This window comes from Triplophysa dalaica, chromosome 24, assembly GCF_015846415.1.
Source record: "Triplophysa dalaica isolate WHDGS20190420 chromosome 24, ASM1584641v1, whole genome shotgun sequence".
NCBI lineage: Eukaryota > Metazoa > Chordata > Actinopteri > Cypriniformes > Nemacheilidae > Triplophysa > Triplophysa dalaica.
Genome location: NC_079565.1, coordinates 13,006,901 through 13,030,624, shown reverse-complemented (window position 1 = coordinate 13,030,624; position 23,724 = coordinate 13,006,901). Strand labels below are relative to the sequence as shown.

Below are 23,724 nucleotides of genomic sequence, written 5' to 3'. Positions count from 1 at the left end.
AGGAAAACATCTGTCTAATTCGACTGCTCAAATTCAGATCGAAAAATTCAAGTTAAATATTCACATGGTAACATCCGGGCTACCCAGGATAGGAAAAACAGTTGAGCCCAGAGCCCGTCTGCAATTGAACCGAACCATTGAACCGAACCAATGAACTGACGTCGGGCGGCCTATCAGAGCACGACAACCTGACTGTCTGTCATGATCCAAGAAGAGGCCAAGGCACGGATATTAAACCTGTTAAGAAGATGACTTCTAGGGAAAACGAAGGCGCTCCGGTAAGATTGCTGTTTATGTACAATCAGACTCTACAGAACAAAAGTATGTTGTTGCTAATTATTTTTTGGAACTATTATTATTATTATTTTTCTACCGACGTCGGTTCGGTTCATTGGTTCGGTTCATTGGTTCGGTTCAATACTTCTGTTCAATGGTTCGGTTCAATTACAGACGGGCTCTGGGCTCAACTGTTTTTCCTATCCTGGGTAGCCCGGATGTTACCATGTGAATATTTAACTTGAATTTTTCGATCTGAATTTGAGCAGTCGAATTAGACATGTTTTCTTTGAAAAGTATTAACTTGAAATTTGAGATCTGAATAAGAGCAATCAAATTTGATCAATCTGAATGTATTTTATCTGAAATTCTGTAAGTTGATTTTTTTGGTATCTGAAATTGTGAGCATTAAATTCAGGTTTTTAAATTGGAAATCAAGAATTTTCATATTTAAATTTCATAGAGGTAAATTCGAAACAAATAAATTCAGATACATGGTTTCCAAAGTAAAATAATTCAAAATCAAGTATTCATAGGCTGTTAAATTTCAAATCATTATGTCTCTTATTTGCTTCCATAGGCAGTTGGCCAAACCAATGCTAGAGGCAGGGGAAGGGGGAACTCAACAGTTTCTAAACTTAAAATGCATTTTTGCGTTTGTATTTTCTTCCAATTACACAATTAGTTTAGGTAAACATAAATATATTTATGACAATAGAGAATGCGAGTTTAAATGATCCGGGATTTAGAACCATGTGTGATGGACAACCAGGTGTTACAAAATTTTCTGTTACCCGTGATATTTTGTGACCGCAATAGGCGCTGTTGTCACTGTTGACAATTCTCTACGCAAAGAGCGTAAATTCAGGCGAGGATGCGCATTGTGCTCGAGCGCAGCTTTTTAATCTTGTGCAATAACGCGCTTTGTTCTCGTGCACGTTACTGTGAGCGGGCTTTTCGGAAAGTCTGTTAAGAGTGCTGTCGTGACGTGGGTGGCTGAACACGCAGATTGAACTGCACAAAGCAGGATCATTTAATTCCTCTACTGATTGTGTTTGGAATTATTGTGATTGCCATGGTAATTGTTTTATAGCCAACATGTGTGTGTGTGTGTGTGTGTGTGTGTGCGTGTGTGTGTGTGTGTGTGTATATATATATATATATATATATATAAATATATATAAAGTGAATACACACACATATATATATATATATATATATATAAATATATGTGTGTGTGTGAGTGCGTATTCACTTTAAACACAAATCATAGAACAGCAATCATGATAATTCTAAACGTTGTCCATTTAAGAAACATGAACATAAATGAGCTTTGTGTTATACATGCATTATAGGCTATAAAATGTACATAAGAACATAATATTATAAAATATTTTTTTTATAATGTACAGAGTAACCTTGTAGTCCTACAGCAGGTCACCATATCTCACGATGAACGGTAACAGGCTAAAAAAATCTGTTAAGTTCCCTGTTATACACAGAATAACCTTATTGTTCTTCATATTCACTCTTTTGACATCTTATGCCTTCTGTGTCTTATCCTGAAGTGCATTTAGCTGTGATGAGAACAGTGACAGTTCCAAACAAAAGTAAAAAATCATTGGTCTCTCTTACATTGGTTACTGTGTATAGACCCCCTGGGCCTTACACTAATTTTCTGATAGAGTTCGCAGACTTCTTATCAGATCTATTGGTTAACGTCGATAAAGTACTGATTGTTGGAGATTTTAATATCCACGTAGACAGTGCTAACGATCCATTAGCTGTGGCGTTTAAAGAACTACTAGACTCTTGTGGTGTAACACAATACATCAATAGACCTACTCATCGCCTTAATCATACCCTAGACTTGATTATATCTCACGGAGCCGATCTAACCAATATCGATATTATACCTCAAAGCGACGATGTTTCCGATCACCATCTTATAACATTTACACTGCGCACTGCAGAAATCAGTTGTATATCTCGTTATTGACAGGGTAGAACAATCACCTCAACTACTAAAGATAGTTTCGTAAAGAACTTGCCAGATCTGACTTCTCTAATAACCTTTCCAACGAATATAAAATTGCTCGATGACATGACCAGCAACATGGGCACTATTTTCTTTAATACATTAGAAGCGGTCGCACCTATGAAGTCAAAAAGATAAATGAAAAGAACATAGCACCATGGTATAATAACACCACTCGCGCCCTAAAAAGAGAAACGCGTAAACTGGAGCGAAAATGGAAACAAGCCCAATTAGGGGTCTTTAAAATTGCATGGAAAGAGAGTGCAAGCTGTTACAAAAAGGCACTAAAAGCAGCAAAAGCTGAGCACTTCCGTAACCTCATAGAAAATAACAAAAACAATCCAAGGTTTTTATTTAGTACAATTGCTTAATTAACAAACAAACAGACTCCACCTGACCTGGGTATTCCGCCGCACCTTGGTAGCAATGAATTCATGAAATTTTTTACCGAGAAAATCGAAATAATACGAGACAACATAGCTAAAACCAAACCTCCAAGTTTGTCGGAAGAATTAGTTTCAACCGTCACCCAAAAAGAAAAGCTAGAGTGTTTTTCTCCTATAAATCAGGAAGATTTAATTAAAATTATTGCAACATCCAAACCGACGACATGCTTATTAGACCCCATTCCGACTACTTTATTAAAAGAGTTACTACCTGCTGTAATTGAGCCCATTTGTAACATAATCAACTCGTCTATTAATCTAGGACATGTCCCAGGGCCCTTTAAGCTGGCTGTAATTAAGCCTCTTATCAAAAAACCAAATTTAGACCCAAATGAACTTGGAAGCTATAGACCGATTTCAAATCTCCCGTACTTGTCTAAAATACTAGAAAAAGTAGTGTCAACTCAACTGTGTACCTTCCTACAAATAATGACATGCACGAAAAGTTTCAGTCTGGCTTTAGACCGCATCACAGCACTGAAACTGCACTCGTTAGAATTACAAATGACCTTCTTATTGCTTCAGATAAAGGTAACATCTCACTATTAGTCCTGCTTGACCTTAGTGCTGCTTTCGATACTGTAGACCATAAAATACTACTAGATCGTTTACACCATTATATCGGTATTCAGGGACAGGCACTGCGATGGTTCAGATCTTACTTAACAGACCGATATCAATACGTCCATTTAAATGGGAAATCGTCAAATCTTACGCAAGTCAATTATGGATTACCTCAGGGATCGGTTTTAGGACCCTTGCTTTTCTCCATATACATGCTGCCCCTCGGCAACGTTATTAGAAAACATGGAATTAGCTTCCACTGTTATGCAGATGATACTCAGCTATATATCTCATCAAGACCAGATGATTCCTTTAAGCTATCCAAACTGGCAGAGTGCATCGAGGATATAAAACATTGGATGACTAGTAATTTCCTCCTTTTAAACTCTAGCAAAACAGAAATATTACTTATAGCACCAAAATTAAGTAAACAGAATATCTCCGATTACAGCCTGCAAATTGAAAGCTGCACTGTTACTCCAACAAATACAGTTAAAGACCTAGGCGTTTTATTAGACGGCAACCTGTCATTTAAAAATCACATCTCAAATATCACAAAAACAGCCTTCTTCCACCTTAGAAATGTTGCCAAATTACGAAATAGTTTATGTGTTGCAGACGCAGAAAAGCTTATTCATGCATTTGTGACCTCACGGCTTGACTATTGTAATGCTCTACTTAGTGGTTGTCCTGTATCATCGATAAACAAACTACAGTTAGTTCAGAATGCAGCTGCCAGAGTTCTTACTAGGTCAAGAAAATACGATCACATAACCCCAGTTTTATCATCGCTTCACTGGCTACCCATTAAGTATCGCATTGATTTTAAAATTATTTTAATTACTTACAAAGCCCTGAACGGTTTAGCACCTACTTACTTAACCGAGCTTTTATCACGTTACAACCCATCACGCTCGCTGAGATCTCAAAACTTAGGACTTTTGACAACACCTAGAATAACAAAATCCACCAAAGGTGGACGAGCTTTCTCATACGTAGCACCTAAACTCTGGAATAGCCTTCCTGATACTATTCGAGGGTCAGACACACTCTCCCAATTTAAATCTAGATTAAAGACACATCTTTTCAGCCATGCTTTCACTTAATGCATAGTTAATGAACAGCAGCTACGCTAATTATTCTCTTTATTCTCTTTCCGCCTCTGCCTCGGGATGCCCATCCCGAGGTAGGAAGACACTGACTGACCATCCCAGCTCCATCTAAGGCAATTCCACCAGCTGCCAAGAGAAATATGACCATCGGACCATCCCAGCTCAGACCACTACATCCCCAACCAAGAGCAAAGACAGACTATTTGTCTTATTAATGCTGAAGTTACAATATTTGGTATTAAATGCTAAACCTAAACCACACGTCAGCAGTCTGAGTGCAGCTATGACACGTCAGAGGGGATCTGGCGCTCCCGGTTGAGCCTGGTTTCTCCCGAGGTTTTTTTCTCCATTAATCAATCATTGGAGTTTGGGTTCCTCGCCACAGCAGGGCAGTGTTGGCCTGCTCACCGGGAGACTGCATTCATTCATTTATTTATTTAGAAATTAGATGTTATTTATTAGAATGAACTTACTCGTTGTATAAATACCATGCACTGTGCTGTGTTTTAACTTTTCTGTTTTTCCTGTTTGCCCCTGTAAAGCTGCTTTGAAACAATACACATTGTGAAAAGCGCTATATAAATAAACTTGAATTGAATTGAATTGAATTGACTGTGGTGCAGCAGGTCACCAAATTTCACGATGCACAGTAAAGGCCTAAAATAATCTGTTACCTTCCCCTGTTTTATACAGAATAGCTTTATTGTTCTTCATATTCACTCTTTTGACATCTAATGCCTTCTATGTCTTATCCTGAAAAGCATTTATCTGTGATGAGAACAGTGACTGTGGTACAGCAGGTCACCATATTTCACGATGCACAGTAAAGGCCTAAAATAATCTGTTACCTTCCCCTGTTATACACAGAATAACCTTATTGTTCTCCATGTTCACTCTTTTGACATCTAATGCCTTCTGTGTCTTATCCTGAAAAGCATTTAGCTGTGATGAGAACAGTGACTGTGGTACAGCAGGTCACCATATCTCACAATGCAGGTAACTTGGACTTTGATTTTAAGTATATTTAAGTGCATTTTCGGGTTTTATTAAACTTAATAAACTTAGTTTTTCTATAATCATTTGCTGTTTTGAAAAATAATCATGATATATGTATACTTAATACAATTTTTACCCTAGCAGGTTTTTTTTTGGCTGTTGTCCTTCCTTGCCCTGCATCCTTCTCCCTACTATAGTGGCAAAGCTCACTGAGGTCATCTGGTCACCAATAAAACAATACAATTTAGTAATGGGCTTCATCTGTTAATCATTGAAATATTATATGATATTGTGAAAATGACAGAAGTACACCAATAATACCTGTCTCGTTTAGAAGTGTCTTCACCAACTATCTTCTGTACTCTTCAACTGCAGAATGGTGATTCAAAAATTGAAAAGGCACTTAAGCAAGTATTTTAAGAAAATTAACTATGCTTTATTGTAGTAAAAGTGTAATAGCGATCGATGCTCTGGCTGTCACAGTTGTTTTATGTTTGTTTGTTTTTTTCCTCTCATTATTAGTTAATTAGTTTTCACTTGTGTTTTGTTATTAGTAAATTGTTCCCTTGCCTGTTTTCACTTGTCTCATAATTAGTTTATCCCCAGCACCTGTTGATCCCTTGTTATATGTTGTATTTAAGTTCTCCCCTAAAGTGTATTCGTTGTCTGCTATTGTTTAACGTCTGTTCTTGTTCCTGGTTTCCTGTTAGTTGTAGTTTTTGTTATTAAATCACCTTTTGGATTATACCCTTTGTCGTACGCTCTTGTCTGTCTGCAACACCCGTGACATTGGCAGATTTAAAACAACTTAAACACAAATACCATGGTTAACAGTTACTGTAGTAAGAATATATTTATAGTGGGGATAATGAATATTTGAAATGCCTAGAGCCATACCCACTAGTGTACTTTTCTCTCAGGTGCTTATTAACATTACCTACCAATGATACAAAAGTTGTTAGCTATTCGTTTAAGTGTAGCGCTGCTGTTTATCAGCATCTTTGGGATATTCCCCTTTCAAAAGAAAGTTCTTCTGCTCCAGCTCCATGTTACCATCCATTTTGCACAGATATAACATCAGGTGCTGATCACGTTGATCTGCTTTCCAGTGGGTGCAAACTAGCTAACGGAGCCCCCATGTGATTGGTATGTGCGATATGGGGAGATGGGAAGAATATGAAAAATAAAATAAGACGTGATTAAATCATCACAAAATTAATACTTTATACCTTCAAATGTTAGATTACTAAAAATAAAATGCTGTAATAATTTAGTAATGTAGCATTTGAACGTATTAATTAAGGAAAAAGTAAGGAAAAATAAAATGCTGTAATAATTTAGTAATGTAGCATTTGAACGTATTAATTAAGGAAAAAGTATTAATTTTGTGATGATTTAATCACATGTCTCAGCCAATAACGTTATGCAAAGCAAAGAGGTAAGAGAGGTCCAGATAGTTTTTTAATGCTCATAAAAAAATACAAAACATACATTAAACTGTTTTCAAGTGTATATACAACATACTGTCATACACTAAATCGAAAACATCTTTAACAATAAATTATTATCAATTACAATGAAGTTAACAAAAGCAAACACAGAACGTTCCCCAAATGTTGGTTCCCATTTGGTTATTTTTGGGGAGCAAAAAAAGAATGTTCTAAAAATAAGAAATTGGATACAGGTAAAGCTAAAAAAATAGAATATCATGAAAAAGGTCAATATTTTCTGTCACTCATTTCAGAAAGTGAAACCCATATATAGATTTATACACATAGAGTGAAATATCTAAAGGCTGTATTTTGATAAATGTGATGATAATGGCTAACAGATAATAAAAACCAGTGTCTCAAAAATCAGAAAATTACCTCAAAACACCTGCAAGGTTTTCCAGAGCCTTTAAATGGTCTCTCAGTCTAAATGGTGCTTTTCAGGATAAGACATAGAAGGCATTAGATGTCAAAAGAGTGAATATGAAGAACAATAAAGCTATTCTGTATAAAACAGGGGAAGGTAACAGATTATTTTAGGCCTTTACTGTGCATCGTGAAATATGGTGACCTGCTGTACCACAGTCACTGTTCTCATCACAGCTAAATGCTTTTCAGAATAAGACACAGAAGGCATTAGATGTCAAAAGAGTGAATATGAAGAACAATAAGGTTATTCTGTGTATAACAGGGGAAGGTAACGGATTATTTTAGGCCTTTACTGTGCATCGTGAAATATGGTGACCTGCTGTACCACAGTCACTGTTCTCATCACAGATAAATGCTTTTCAGGATAAGACATAGAAGGCATTAGATGTCAAAAGAGTGAATATGAAGAACAATAAGGTTATTCTGTGTATAACAGGGAAGGTAACAGATTATTTTAGGCCTTTACTGTGCATCGTGAAATATGGTGACCTGCTGTAGGACTACAAGGTTACTCTGTACATTATAAACAAATAATTTTATAATATTATGTTCTTATGTACATTTTATAGCCTATAATGCATGTATAACACAAAGCTCATTTATGTTCATGTTTCTTAAATGGACAACGTTTAGAATTATCATGATTGCTGTTCTATTATTTGTGTTTAAAGTGAATACGCACTCACACACACATATATTTTTTATGTATATATATATGTGTGTGTGTATTCACTTTATATATATTTATATATATATATATTTATACATACACACACACACACACACACACACACTTACATGTTGGCTATAAAACAATTACCATGGCAATCACAATAATTCCAAACACAATCAGTAGAGGAATTAAATGATCCTGCTTTGTACAGTTCAATCTGCGTCTTCAGGCACTCGCGTCACGTCAGCACTCTTAAGAGACTTTCCGAAAAGCCCGCTCACAGCAACGTGCACGAGAACAAAGCGCGTTATTGCACAAGATTAAAAAGCTGCGCTCGAGCACAAAGCGCATCCTCGCCCGAATTTACGCTCTTTGCGTGGAGAATTGTCAACAGTGACAACAGCGCCTATTGCGGTCACAAAATATCACGGGTAACAGAACATTTTGTAACACTTGCAATGGATTCTGTGCACTGGCTTGGTTTTCCTCTTCCGACTATTTAATGTGACATATGTTGAAAAGTAGATTTGTTAGCAGACAGTCAAGTCAGTGCAATCGCCTTACTGTCAGAATGTGATCTTGTATTGAAGCATGTAATGTTTAGCTTAACACAGATATTGGAGGTTTAAGTGACGGTGAAATTTAGATTTTGGACCGAAAATTTTGCCAACGTCAGGTTTTGGAGAGCTGATCAAGAAATTTGGTTTGGGGAATCAAGAACTTGGATATTCCAGAGAGCAACATTAATTACAGTGAAAATGACGGAGAAACACTTGCATTGCTGTTAATAAACTCTACCCTCGGGCCATCCGAGATGTCCAATCCGAGAATGCACTTCGGGGATGGGCTTTTTCAGGGCATTCCCGCCGTCTACTGGTAGAAGCAGTTGAAGTGATAGTTCATCCAAAAATAAAAAATCTCTCATCATCTACTCACACACTCGTCATTTCAAACCTGTATGACTTTCTTTGACAGAATACAAAAGATATTTTGAAGAATGTTGTTAACTGGTCCCCATTCAATTGCAATGATTTTGTGTCCAATAGAAGTGATTGGGTGCCAGTGCTGTTCAATTACCAACTTACTTCAAAATTTCTTCTTTTGTGTTCTGCGGAAGAAAAGCCATACAGGTTTGAAATGACAAGAAGTGAGTAAATGATGACATAATTTTTATTTTTGGGTGAACTATCACTTTAAGGATGGACAAATTTTATTACAAAGATGAGTGATTTCATTTTTCAAGCTTAATTAATTGAGTAACAAAATGTAATTAAAAAAAAAACCGTATGTTCATAATGCATGTCATGCAGGATGTCCCCCTTTTCTTAAATGACAGCATGAAATCTGCACATTGTAAGTAAGTTCCAAAAACTATATATTTTTACCAGAACACCTGATGCTGCAAAATAATCACCCACTTTCATTTACATATGCATTTGGAAGATGCTTTTATGAAAAAATAATTTAATGTACAGTGCATTTAAGGAACTAAGGAAGTATCATAGCCTATTTATTTTATCATGTGTGTTTACAGGACCTTACCATTTCAAGTGCTGTGCACAACAGCTGTTATTAGGGTGATGTTAAGGTTGCACAAAGAAGTGCAAAATACCTTTTTTTTATCAATACTGGATGAGACCGGAAGAAGCGAATGAATGCAAAATTCAACCTGGGTGGTTAATGAAAGGGCTTCAAGGCGTTGTTTCCCACAACATCACAAAGGAGCTGAAAGACCTGCAGAACCAGATGAAGAAGTGAAGACGTGTGAATTGAGGACAGGTAATAAAAAAGTTGTAATAAAAAATGTTGCAGGTGCAACGTGGAGAAGAAATATTATGAGCGTGAAGCAGGAGTGGCCAACGGTGAAAACAATGGTTGTTTATGAGCTGAAAAGAAACAAAAATGTTTTTGAACACATTTATGGTTTCTTGTTAAACAACTTGAAAATATTCATCTTGATAGTCTGGATTACAGATCTGCACACACTTTTAAACCAAGTTTCCTTCTCTATTTGATCAAAATATGTAGTTTTGTGAAGATGTTGTAAAATCTCTATTATGTTGTCTTAATAATTTAGAGAAAAAACATTAACTACCTAAAAGAAAAACAAATATCCAGAGGGTCTGTGAACATTTGTTGTGACTTATATTTTATGTTCCAAAATGTTAAAGGTCCTTTTTACTTTTTTAAGAACATTAGTCTTTATAACCTTTTTACCAAAATTTGAAATGAATACGTAAACTTATAAAAGAAAACGGGTATGTTACACTTCTGAAATGGCGGATGTTTGTTTAACTGAATCATTGTAGGAGAAGGAGCTTAAAATTGAAATTTTCTTTCTTTTTTATTCAAATAGGATCAAGAAACAACTGAAAGATTGTGTTACAGTTGTAGCTAAATCACATTTTTTACTTTCTCCAACAGAATTTTATTTTGTAGACAAAATATGGCAAGAAATTAAACCTTTTCAAACAAGACGTTTTAGCAGTAATACCAATATAAATAAGCATTTCTACTTTCAACAAACAATATATTAACTTACATTTCATTCCGCTAAAAATTACAACTAAAAACAATTCACAGTTTTTTTACTTGTTTTTGTTTGCCACAACCATTTATGGCCGTTCCTTTTAATTTCCTACAAATAGATACATTTCCATACTTCATTCTTTTTTTTAACCATTATAAAGTTGCAATACTAACTACAGACCTTCATGTCCTTAAGTAACAAATTTGGGAAATTTGTATATATTGAAACAAGTGTTTATCACCTGGTGAAGTGCCGTTTAATTTCATTATAAATAAGTTTGTATGGGCTTTTTTTACAGTAGGTGCTGCTGGAGAATGTTTTGTGGCACTAATATCCAAGTATACAAATGCATAACCTGTTTCTATGGCAGCTAGGCTGACGATATAATAATCGTGGCCAAATGACAAGACATTTCAATGATAATAATTTTCATAAAAAAGTGTGTAACAAGCATTATTACATAAATATTTAACACATCGGTTATGTAATAATAATAGTATTTTGTCAGCCATATTTATTATAGTGGCTATATGTGTATTTGACAGTGAAAGACTGAGATTGATTAATGCCAAAGTGAATATAAAAACACTGGGAACATTGTTTAAAGAGTGCTACAAGGGTAAATAAACTAAGCCAATATTCCCAACGTAATACACCTAAATATTCCTCCACGTATTTTCAACATTCTGACCAGCAGTACCCCACCAACACATCTTCCCTCCACAAAAAAAACAAAATATTTATATATTCCAAATGACAGGCCTTTTATAATCAATCATTAAAAATAAAAACATATAAAATGTGATTTTGACATATTTGTATTTTACACAATCACATTTCTTTAAGAAACTGTATAAATATTAAAATATTTTAACTGAACATTTCTGAAAAAAAAAACATTTTAGCAACTCATCCCCTGCGTGGGGCACGAAAGATCCAAAGTCAGTTTGAATTGTATCAAGATCTTTTACATGTGGAATAATGCCATTATGTCTTGATCTCTAGTCTGGGACTACTTTTCTGCACCTTCTTGGCAATGATCTTTTAAATGTCAGATTGGGTTAAGTGATAGATATTTATATTCTTCAGATGCCTGTTTTGTTCAGATACTGTATCTGGTGGGCGAGTTTCCAGTGCTGAATATCACAGTGAGGCATCAGACATTGGCACCAGACAATGACTGATAGCTTTGTCCTCTCCCTCCTCATCCTCACCGTCCATTAGTTTCAGTGGTACACCATAAGGTTGAGAGAGGTCACCTGGGTGAGGGTCTCTTGTAATGTCCCCTGTGCCAATGAAACAGGGGCAGTGCCAGGCATTTCTTCAAGTGCTCCAGTTCGGCCTGCATACGATCTCTCTTTAATGCCAGATTGTGCTTCTGTGCCAACAGATCCTAAAAATGAGAAAATAAAGATATGCATTTCTATAGATTGTACCGTAGTGACTAAACAATTTTCTGTATTTTCAAAAGTTAATATCGAGTCAATTTATATAATACATACAATAATGCAGTTTATAACCTGATGTTCAGTTTCTCTTTTCTAATAGTATGTATCACTTAAACAGCCATGGTTTATTTGCGATAAAACCATAACTGTGACCAAAATGAGGTTATACCCGAATAACTGCACAAAATAATATACTGTAATCTTACCCTCATGCTCTGAGAGAGCTGCTCGGCTGTCAGCGTGAGATTGTAATGGTGCGTCTCAAGACGTCTACACTCGCTTTGGAGAACCTGATGCTCCAAACTTCTCTCTGACAGACAAAAGGAGAATTAACAGGTAAATACACAAAACTACATGATTTAAAGTAATTACATAGATTAATAGTAGTTACATAATAAAACTAATACAGATAATGGTGACAAGTAAAAAACGACTAAGATCATAAGATGTACGATCTTTATGACAGCTATATTTACATCCATTTATCCCAAAAATGCTAAATTGAACATCGCATTCCCAAATGTTTTCCTATATTGAAAACCCACCTTCTATATACTCCTCATATGCTTCAAATATTGCTTCAATTCCTTTCCACCTGGGACTGAAAGTCTCCTCTCCATCATCTTCATCCGTACTGATGCCTTCTTCATCTGAAAGATCCTGCCTCGCACCCGGAGAGTCTCTATGGGGTGGTATATTGAGGGTGTGGCCATTGGTCTGTGTTTGAGGGGGTTTGTTGAATGCCTTATGGAGACCTGGAGGTTGATGCGATGCATTATCAATATGCTCACTCGCTCCTAATGTGGCACCTGCTGAAAAATAAACAACAATGGTTCAAAACTGCAATTTCGGACTCAACGTAACTTCCGGTAGACCTCTGCAAAGAATCAATAACTGTTGAGTTCAATTAATATATAATTTAAGAAAATATAAAAATAAATTAATGTAAACAAAATAAATTATCATATCATATCCAAACATGGACCAGAAGTTAACTTCAGGCAAGGCATGTGCATCCGATGAAAAGTCTAGTCCAGTCCATTGACTACATATTAAATAACATAACATAGTTTGTTGTATGAGGAAAGAAAATAAATTTGTTGACTAAAACTATTAAAATATTTCTGTTATTTTAAATTGAATAAAATACTGGTCCTGAATATTATAAAAAATATGGTTATTAATACCAAAACTAAAATAAATTAAACTTATATAGCAACATGAACATTCCATTCCATTCCATTTTCTACCGCTTATCCGAACTACCTCGGGTCACGGGGAGCCTGTGCCTATATCAGGAGTCATCGGGCATCAAGGCAGGATACACCCTGGATGGAGTGCCAACCCATCGCAGGGCACACATACTCACTCATACACTCACTCATACACTCACACACTCACACTAACATGAACATTTAAATAATTAAAATAAATAAACGAAAAAGCACATATCAAAAATTCAATAAATAAAAAAATTAAATCTACAATAACTCTGATTTGGACATTTGGTTCCATACACTAAAATAAAAACTTTGAAAACGTTTCTTGTAATTGATATCAAACATAATATTGGCCTAAAATGTTTGGGAACAACTTGAAGTAAACAGAAAATGTAATTGTTTCTAAATGTTTGCAGATTAAACTGAAATAAATTTAAGGCACTAATTTTATGATAATAAATAAAACTCAAATAAAAATGTATTAATTTTATAATGCAGCACAAGAAATTAACAAATAAATAATAAAATGAGAAAAGCATGTAACAAAAATTGCTAACAATTTAACTAAAATGAAGATAAAAATAAAAAATCTAAAAATACAACTAAATAAAACAAAAATAATCCAACTCATCTGATAAATCTGTTATAAATGTGGGGTTTGTCATGAGGGTTTTAGTCAAGACTACAAAAAATTCGAAAAAAATGCAATACATTTTATATAAAAAATGCCCATGGAATAAATGTCACCTTTCTGTCTCTGTTGTGTTGTTTGAGTGGACTGCAGTACAGACTGATGAAAGTGCTGAGCGAACTCCTCTTGGTTTATGCTCTCCCACGCTCTGGATCTGCCATTTAGTCCATTGTGCCCTGGAGGGTGATCCTTGGGTGGGGCGAGGAGCGGCCGAGCACTGGCCTGCAGGCTTGTAACCCTTCTGACGGGAGACGCCTCCTTGGGTTGGCATGAAGCTTTGAGAGGAGCCAGCGGTGGAGGGTCTTCAAATCGAAGGTTGTCGGATGAGCTATTTACGTGTTCAGGGTGACCATTACTAGTTGACTGATGTGAGGTATCTGTATGATGACAGAATGTGGATGGTCAGCAAAGTCCATTACTACATGATTTACAGTGATTTTATATTTATCAATACAACATAAAATGAAAAAGCAACAAATACGTGAGTACTACGGTCTAATTCTGCTTTTGATGGTGACTAATCTGAGTGTGTCCAGCCAATCTGACGTGGTTTCGGAACTGGTTTTACGAGGTGGCTAATTTGTTTGATTTGTACAATGTGAATTGTACCAAAACATATGACTATTATAAAAGACTAACGTCACATCACTGCCGCAAAAGCAAATCGTGTTAAAACGTACAAATTAGATTGTTCGGATTCATACGGATCACCCACCCAGTAAAATAGTTTGTCTGAAACCTCAGTCTCCAAAAAAGCATTACGCAAGAAATACAGCGATTCTAGATTTGTGACCGATGGACACATTTCTATCCCATTAGACCACAGAATCTGAGGAGCCACCAAATCCAAAAACATAATAATATAAAGTTACCAATAAGGTTTCCTTATGGTTAAATTGTACTTTTAACAACACTTGAGAAAATACATTTACGCCTGACCATTAAAATACGACGTAATATCTCCTGAATGTTTTATCTAACACAACTAAGTATTCTTTTAATATGCGATTTCAGATGCAGGCTAAAGGTAAGTTCACGCCATGGCATATTTACCACAATGACACGAATTCAACGTGTAAAAAGCATTCAATTCCTCGTAAAGCTTGTAATTACAGCTTGTAAATTGAGAGCTTTCTGAGATCTACGGCTTTTACCACATGACCGCTAGCTGCAACCTCATACAGAACCATAAAAAATGGCTGTGCTTCCAGGAGTAAAATGTAGTTACGCAGTCATTTCGTAATGTTTGCATTTAATAATTTGTTATACTGATTTAGCCAAATTTCGCCTTATGTGTACAAAATAAACGTGAACTAAACAAAAGCACAGTTAAAGAAAGCACTTACTTCGCCGTTGCTAAATAAACACATAATCCTTTGTCCAAGGATCTGAAAAGCTTTGAGTAGACGCTGAACGATAAATATGACACGGCTTACCTGACGGGCTAAAACAAGGAGTATCTGAGGCATATCTGAGCGAGTCCAGAGTTACGTTTTTTTGTTTGATGGCTTCCAGCAAGCTTGTGATCTTCTCATTTTCTGAAAATAACAAAAAAACAGTTACAGGACATATACCAACAACATTTACATTACATTTACCATTACATACATTTAGACAAAAGGGGAGTGAGTAGCAAACAGTGCAGCAGTTTCCTTACTATAGACGGTTTCATCGGACACACGCGCCTGACCCGAAGTTAACTTCCGGTGTTTGGTTATAACAATTTATATTAGTATGTTATTGTATACTCATTGTATTAAATGAAATAAAAAATACTCAACAGTTATTGATTCTTTGCGGAAGTCTATCGGAAGTGAAGTTTAGACCCAAAATGTTTGTTTGTGTTCTTGCTAGAACTTGTGTTGTAGTTTTTTGGTTTTATTTGTAGTTAACCCATACTGAACCACATTAATGTGTCTTGGTGTCAGTATATTAACCACACAGAAGTTGAACTATGATATTTGTAGTAAAAGTATGGTTTTACAAATGGTAATCAATCTACCAAAAAACAACACTGCTTCACATTAACTATAATACAACAATGGTTTATATTCATAAGGGCTGTTCCACTAACAAACTATTTTCCAACAACTAGCGGTGTGGCATAGCTGTTTTCTGTCAGATTGTGTCCCGTTTGTAGCCGATTGTGTGGGTTTCACACTTCAAGTAAAACATTTCTGACAGTCAGGGCTCAAAGTGTAACTTGTATCTTTCTAAACACAGGTAGTGTGAGCAGGGGTGCCGCCAGAAATTCTGGGCCCTATGGAAACCAAAATTTCTGGGCCCCCTACATTTTTTACAGATAAAATTTAACCCAATAAACATGCCCTGTATACTTAAAAAAAGATACTTAGCACATTGCATAGTTAAAATGTCTAAAGATGAGTACAAAGCCTACAAAAACAAGAATTTTTTTTAGAAATATGTACTTGTTTACATAAAAGGGAGAACATTTATTATCTCAATTGCAATTGCAAGCACAAGAGAACATTATGTATTGACATATACTTAACATGAACAAGCTTTAGCTGGGTCAAACTGCTCATTCAGGAAACATCAGCTACAGTAGAGACACGTTTTATTCAATTTTATATTATATTTTTCTGGGGCATTTTATTCATATTAAGAACGTCAAGTTTGACAGTATCGATCTTAGCAGCCGCACTGTCACTTCACAGAACACACGACACGGCAAACTAATTTTGTAATTTTTGAAGCGTGTAGATTACTTTTTGTTTTGCGAAGTTATCATCATGTGGCGAACACAGTAGATAAGACGTGTTTAGAGGCTTCAATCTTCGCGAAGTTTCGCGCTCAGGCTCACCTTGTTCGGCTGAGACGGGGACGGGGGGTGGGGGACGTGGGTGTGCAGCAGCCGCTGAATCTGTGTCTACGAGACATGATAACCCGTCCCGGAGACAGCAGAGATGTTATTATTGTTGGATGTAAATCATAATTCAGTAATTATTTTACTATGCTCGCTAGATAAAAGCAGGTCATGTAGCAACAAAAATAAGTTTTGGAATACAGGAATATGGCAAGCTACCTTTCTTTTTGAAAAACTGTGTGACATACTGTCGACTTTGGCGTTCTCTGTCTTCTCTTGACTTCTTTTCTTTCCGTTTTTGTTTCCCTGACTTTTGATGTGACGTGTCTGCGTGTGTCACTGTCTGCGGCAAGTCCAATAAGCAAGAGACGCTACACTAGCGAGCGCAGGTGGAATGAACCATTGTGAGGGAGCAGGGAGGGTTGTGACCGAAACAGTAAATACATTATTTGTTTTTTAAATATTAAATCTATGGTCAAAACGGACAAAATACACATTTAGTGCACGAGGGGCCCTAGCATATTTAATGTATGTATTAAAAAAAGAGAAAAGAAATAGGAAAATAAAAAGGGGGTCTGCTCTTCTGGGCCCTAAATCAGGCTGGGCCCTTAGAATCGTCCTAGCCTTCCACCCCTTTACGGCGCCCATGAGTGTGAGAGTATTCGTGAGGTATCAGGGTGTTTTGGTCTCGTACCTTTTCTTTCCTCCACGCTGATGTGGTTCAAGCTGAACATACTGAGGAAATGCTTCTTGTCCTCAAGTTCACTGGTGTTGTCCATCTCTTCTGGAGTGAAGCGTGTTGTGAGATGAGGTTGGGGAGGAGAGGGGGTTTTTCGTTTGTTCTGCACCGCTGGAGGTGACGGGCTTCTCTCCAGCATAAGTCTCCTTCTCTTTCTCCTCTTTATCTCCAGAAGCTCATCACGCTTGGAAAGGGTGGTCACACCGAATATATTCAGAAACTCCATTTTCTGCAGAAAGATTTGGCGGGAAATTAGTGAGACACAGAGCTGTACTGGGCTGTAAAGGGAGATGGTGGTCTAGTGGGTTAAACCAGTGAACTGGTAAATCAAAGGGTTGCTGGTTCGATCCCAGCAGCCACCAATTCAATTCAATTCAAGTTTATTTATATAGCGCTTTTCACAATGTGTATTGTTTCAAAGCAGCTTTACAGGGGCAAACAGGAAAAACAGAAAAGTTAAAACACAGCACAGTGCATGGTATTTATACAACGAGTAAGTTCATTCTAATAAATAACATCTAATTTCTAAATAAATAAATGAATGAATGCAGTCTCCCGGTGAGCAGGCCAACACTGCCCTGCTGTGGCGAGGAACCCAAACTCCAATGATTGATTAATGGAGAAAAAAACCTCGGGAGAAACCCGAGTGTGTCCTTGAGCAAGACACTTTACTCCATGTTGCTCCAGGGGGATTGTCCCTGTAATAAGTGCACTGTAAGTCGCTTTGGATAAAAGCGTCTGCCAAATGACTAAATGTAAATGTACTGTTGCTGTTACTCAACGATTATGGGTTTGATCCCCCAGGACAAAAAATACTTGAATAGTTTGAAGGTAAGAAACTTTGGATAAAAGCGTCTGCTAAATGCATGAATATAAATGAAGCATAGAAAGGGATACATATTTAAGACCTCTAAAAAAGCACAATTAGAGACATGTAACACTCTTGCAAACGTTCTTTTAAAGTTCTCTCAAAGTTTAAAAAGGCTTTCTTAAAATCATTTAAAAAGATGTCTAAAAACATAGGTGTAAACATTTTGATTTTACATTGTTATTCTCGAAAGTTTATTTTTTATTCAAAACTTTTTCATAAGGTAATGGGAATGTTAGCAAAACGTTTTTAAAACATATTTTTGTCTAAGTCATTTTTTATCTGGGTCATTTGCACTAGAAATGTATTCAACTGTATGACTTTACAACACTGGGTGATATTCAGCAAGTTTGGACCAAATTGCAACCTATTATGGTCAAAACTGAAAAAACAACAGGGCTCACATCTCAAAAACATGTCAAAAAGAAATTTTGCAGGTAGTAAATGTTATCATTGAGAACGCACTACCTCTTTCGATGCATCTGGTTTGAGAGGAGGTTGCTGAGCAACTCTTCTCAGGTGAGCTCGAACTTCTTCCTCATCGCTTTCATCATAAGAGTCGTCCAATTCATAATAATATCCTAAAACAAGCAAAAGATTGTAGTAAGCAAAACAACAAAATATTGCAATGTAAATTTCGCTTGATTCATGGAGCCTTCAGACAGTTCCAAGAAGTTAATTTTCCCTTTAAAAGCTTTATTTTTTTTTTAAAAATTATTCGTTAAATTAATTGAGTCTTTAAATAGTTTAAAAGTTTGGTCTGTTTAGTTGCATCTCCATGCGTTACTAGTAACTTCCAGAAACTATTGAGAGCCTCCATGAACCGCCATTGCTGTGAAAAAACTGTTCCATTGGAGTCAACGGAGTTGTCGCGAATCTCTCCAATGGCTCTAGGTTCATCCTAACACCACAGGCAATCAAAATGTGTATGGTGCAGAACTATAAACCAATGAGATGTCACTGTGGGCGGGACTAAGAGCAAAATATTTGACACAGTAATTTGACATCAAAGATGGGTAGTAAAATAACAACTTGACACGGTGCAGATAGTCTTACAACGGCAAACAACGAAAGAACACAAAAGAAGATATTTTGAATATTCATTATATGGACCACCAAGACATTTCTCATAAGATCTTCTTTTGTGTACTACAGACAAAAGAGTCAAATAGATTTTGATCAACGTGAGGGTTAATAAATTATTACAGAATGTTAATTTAGGGTGAATTGTCCCTCTTTTATAATATCACACACTACACACCTTTCTCTCTTGCTTCTCTGCGTTTCCTCTCCTCCAGGTCTAGTTTGCTGACCAGCCTCCTGTGTTGCTGCAGAGCCTGGTCGTACACCATCATGGGGTCTGATCTTTCAACAGCCAGCCTATGAGAACCTGACCCCTGAGTTTGCCCGTAGTCTCTAAATCCAGACTGAGAGAAGAAGTTCCTCTGCTGGCTCAAAAAACTTCTGGTTGACTTCTCAAGCTCGGCCAGATATTTACCAGAATCAAGGAGGCTGTTGATCGGCATGGAGGTGGTCTTCTCAGAGGCGCCTTGCTGCCTTGACTCATCTTCTTGAGGTTTAGGTTTGGTGTTCCTTGAGAAAGGATGGATGTGGGATAGGGGCCGGTCGGAGTTGATGAGGGAGACGGGGTTCCAGAGAGTGGGAGGGGATGGGCGGTGGTCTCGAGCCTGAGGCTTCGGGGATATTAGCGGAGGCGGTGCACCCAGGGGTTGAGGTTGGTCTCTGACACCTACGTCATTATGGTGTCCGCTGTACCTGAATGAGGTGACAACTGTACTGTTAAAGCGCCAAAAGAGGGCAGTATTTCCAAAACTTTGTCAGAAATCATTCAACATGAACACCAACCTTTCTCTGTGCGTTTCTGTCGGTTCAGTGGGTCGTCCCGGATCCTGACGCTTCTCCCTAACTTGCTGGGGAAACTCTGACAGCACCTGACCTTGTCTGTCCACCTTCTCCACCTTAAGTGCTCTCGGTCTGGCCAGCCATCTGTCCTCCTCATCGGGCTGCTGGAGCATCATGGGAGTTATCATGGGCCGATGGGCTTTTCCAGGACCTGATCCAAACTGGAGCCCTGAAGAGGATCCAAGGCCTGAGGCTGAGATGGAAGGTGGACCTCCAGAAGGTGCGTACGGGCCGGGTGGAGCTACGAGCAACGAAGGTTCTTTGGTTTTGTCTGGAAACAGATGAAAAGTTGAGCAAAATAAATAGATAATTTCAAGAACTTGCATAAAATGTATAACTGAAGCACCAAATATTGAAAATACAGCCAGGAAAAAATGAAGAGACCATTCCAAATTTTAGTTAAAATCTTCATTTCTAGATCGTTTTTGGCCATTTCAGTTCAGTGTCTGTTGATTCTCCAAAAAATCAAGCATCAGAAGTGACAAAGTCATCCAACAATAATGTGAAAGACTGAGAGCATGACAAGACACATGAAAACATATTTTCAAATAAATTTTTTTTTTTTAACTTTTCCTAAATACATGTAGAAATATTACTGTTATTTTAAAAGTGAATCTTAACTTGTTTTCTTTGCAGTATTTAAGGGCTGAAAGATACAGAGCATTATTTTTACCTACCAAATAGAAACAATAGTGGAAACATTTTTCCACGCCTGTATTTAACAAGATTCACTACTGTCCAAAAGTTTAGGGATGCTTTACTGAAATGTTTAAACCTTTTGATCAGAAAGCATGCATCTAAATGTAAAATGGGTTATGTGGATAAAATCGTACAAACATTAATTTCTATTGTCAATTTCTTATTTCAAAATGTTGAAAAGACCAAATTATGAATAGATAGAAACTCCTTCAAATTTGTTAAAAAAAGTATCTCAGGGTGAGACTTCAAGAAGCTGCTTGTTAGAATAATAATATATTTTTAGAAATTGAAGAACTAGTGAATATGCTCAAATATAATCGTTTTTTAATTTATTTTGTTTCGTTTTGGTTAGGTTTATTAAACTGAATTTCCATAGTTCCATTGGTGGATAACACTTTGCAATAAGGTTCAATTCAATTCAATTCAAGTTTATTTATATAGCGCTTTTCACAATGTGTATTGTTTCAAAGCAGCTTTACAGGGGCAAACAGGAAAAACAGAAAAGTTAAAGGTTGTATTTGTAAACATGCTAACATGAACTTTAAGCAATAACGTTTTCAGCATTAATTAGTATTTGTTAGTTAATGACAATACTTTTATTCATGTTCATTGTGCATTAACTAATGTTAACAGATACAACTTTTTACTTGAAATGTATTAGTAAATGCGGAAATTAACAAAGATGCTGTAGAAGTAACTAATGCATCAACTAATGTTAAGAAACACAACACTTAAAAAAAATCCCATCATTTCTGGGGCGCCAGAAATATTTAGTAAAATAACGTCTTTACCTGTAAATGAAAACTTCCCCTTGTTTTTCTAGTCTTTTTTGTAATTTGACTGTATTTGACCGTTTTACAAAAATACTTAAAAAATATGTTATATATGTTTTTTAAACCTTTTTTATTTTACGTAAATAAATAAACTGTTAAAATTACAGTTATTTGTTTTTACAGTAATCCTTACTGTAAAGTTTTTGTTATTCCATGGTTTCGATGAGTATACTTTTATTCTAAGGTGTGGAAAAAACATAATTAATAAAGAAAAAAGACTGAATAAGTGACTAAACTTATGAAAGACAGTGTATTATATATAAGGACCTAATAAGGCAAAGGAAATACATTTTTAAAACTTTCTTAGCGTTGTTAACTGTGTGGCGTGATATCGGGCAAGTTACATAAGTTATAAGTTCTTCATTAATTGAACAGATAAAGGGTGTGGACTGTACACTCTGTGAACGTATATAAACTAAAGATAAAGACAGAAGGTATTTTAATTGATCCGAAAACAAATAAAAACGGTTTGGTTACGTACGAGTACGTAGTTATATCACAAGATACACCTGAACATCCTCATTCCTGCTATAATACAATTATGCAGATCAAACCTTGTGACTTTTTCTGCCGTATAATTACAAAACAGGTTAAACAGAAAGATGATTCATCTAATTGCTCTGAGATTACAAAAACCCTGAGTAATGAAAACAGTGTTTATTTCATTAACTGCATCAGGTTAAACTACAGGTCCCTGGAACATGATTTTTGGGTGAATCGTCCCTTTAAGTATTTAATATGGTGTTCTCCAGATTGCAGCGTGTTTCATACCCGGTCTATTAGCAGTGAGTCTGTCCTCCGGCTTGGCTCTGTCCTTCACCGGCTGCCGGTGCGTGAACGGATGACCCAGCGAGTGAGAGTTCACGTGAGAGATCGAGTGCTGGTTCGTGTGCACCTCGTGGCTCAGGTAGCGTTTCTCCATCTCTCTCACCCTCTCCTTCTTAATCTCCATCTCCCGTCCCATGTCTCTCTCTCTCTCTTTGTCCCTCTGCACCTCGCGCTCCCATTGCCGCTCCCGTTCGATTTCACGCGTTCTCTCTTTATCTCGGTCCTTTTCTCTCTCGTGCTGGCGAAGATCTTCTTCCATCTGCAGCCTGTGGAGGGTCGAAACACACATGCGTGAACGGTGTGAGATGCAACACTCTCGACAGGAACAAAAAGAATACACTCAGCGAGATGCCGCGGGAACACAGGGGAGTGTTGATGATTTGGTACGGGGTATGAAGAGAAGAGTGAGTCAAGGTGGCACATGTGACCTATGTGGGAATATCGTGGTGTATATATTTAGTAAGAGGTATTTACGCTTGGTCATCTCTTGTTGTGTTTTAAGATATCCAAACATGCAGATCAAGTGCAAATTTCATCAACAACAACGAATAAAAACAAATAAGACATAAACAGATAAAAAAAACACACATTTCAGACCTGCATTTCTGATGCTTTTTTTGTAAAATATCAGTATGAAGAACTGTAACTTTTCAATATTTAAGAAGTATTTAAAGGAGTAGTTCACTTCAAAATTTGCCCCCATTCACGTTCCATGGTAATTTTTATTCCAAATATGAAAAGTGAATAGGGGCAAATTTTGAAGTGAACTACTCCTTTAACGGGATATTTCACCCAAAAATTTAAATTCTGTCATCACTTACTCCCCATCGAGTTGATCCAAATGTGTAAACATGTCTTCTGATGAACACAGAGAAAGATATTTGGAAGAATGCTTATAACAGATCTCAACCCCCATTGACTACCATAGTACCATAGAAATATCTTTCTCTGTGTTCATCATAACAAAGAAATGTATACACACTTGGAACAACTCGAAGGTGAGTTAGTGATGACAAAATTTTCATTTTTGAGTGAAGTATCACTTTAATACTCATTAAAAGGTCAAGTGTATAAAATTTTAGCAGAACTAAGAT

The 23,724-nt window shown here is 36.5% G+C and overlaps 1 protein-coding gene across 2 annotated transcripts in view; it reads right to left on the bottom strand.

Moving 5' to 3' along the window:
- Nucleotides 1–10,343: 10,343 nt before the first annotated feature.
- The window catches only part of gse1a (Gse1 coiled-coil protein a), a 30,404-nt gene continuing 17,023 nt past the window's right edge, over nt 10,344–23,724 (bottom strand). Inside the window, exons 7-16 of one of the 2 annotated variants that reach the window (XM_056740144.1) lie at nt 22,574–22,896; nt 20,214–20,541; nt 19,609–20,123; nt 18,816–18,928; nt 17,435–17,708; nt 15,350–15,451; nt 13,970–14,290; nt 12,548–12,814; nt 12,209–12,312; nt 10,344–11,947 (exon numbers count right to left, since the gene is read on the bottom strand). In XM_056740144.1, coding sequence (XP_056596122.1) covers nt 11,810–11,947; nt 12,209–12,312; nt 12,548–12,814; nt 13,970–14,290; nt 15,350–15,451; nt 17,435–17,708; nt 18,816–18,928; nt 19,609–20,123; nt 20,214–20,541; nt 22,574–22,896 — 2,485 coding nt within the window. In that variant the 3' untranslated portion in view covers nt 10,344–11,809. The remainder of the gene's footprint in view (nt 11,948–12,208; nt 12,313–12,547; nt 12,815–13,969; nt 14,291–15,349; nt 15,452–17,434; nt 17,709–18,815; nt 18,929–19,608; nt 20,124–20,213; nt 20,542–22,573; nt 22,897–23,724) is intronic. The other variant, XM_056740145.1, reaches the window with a different exon arrangement.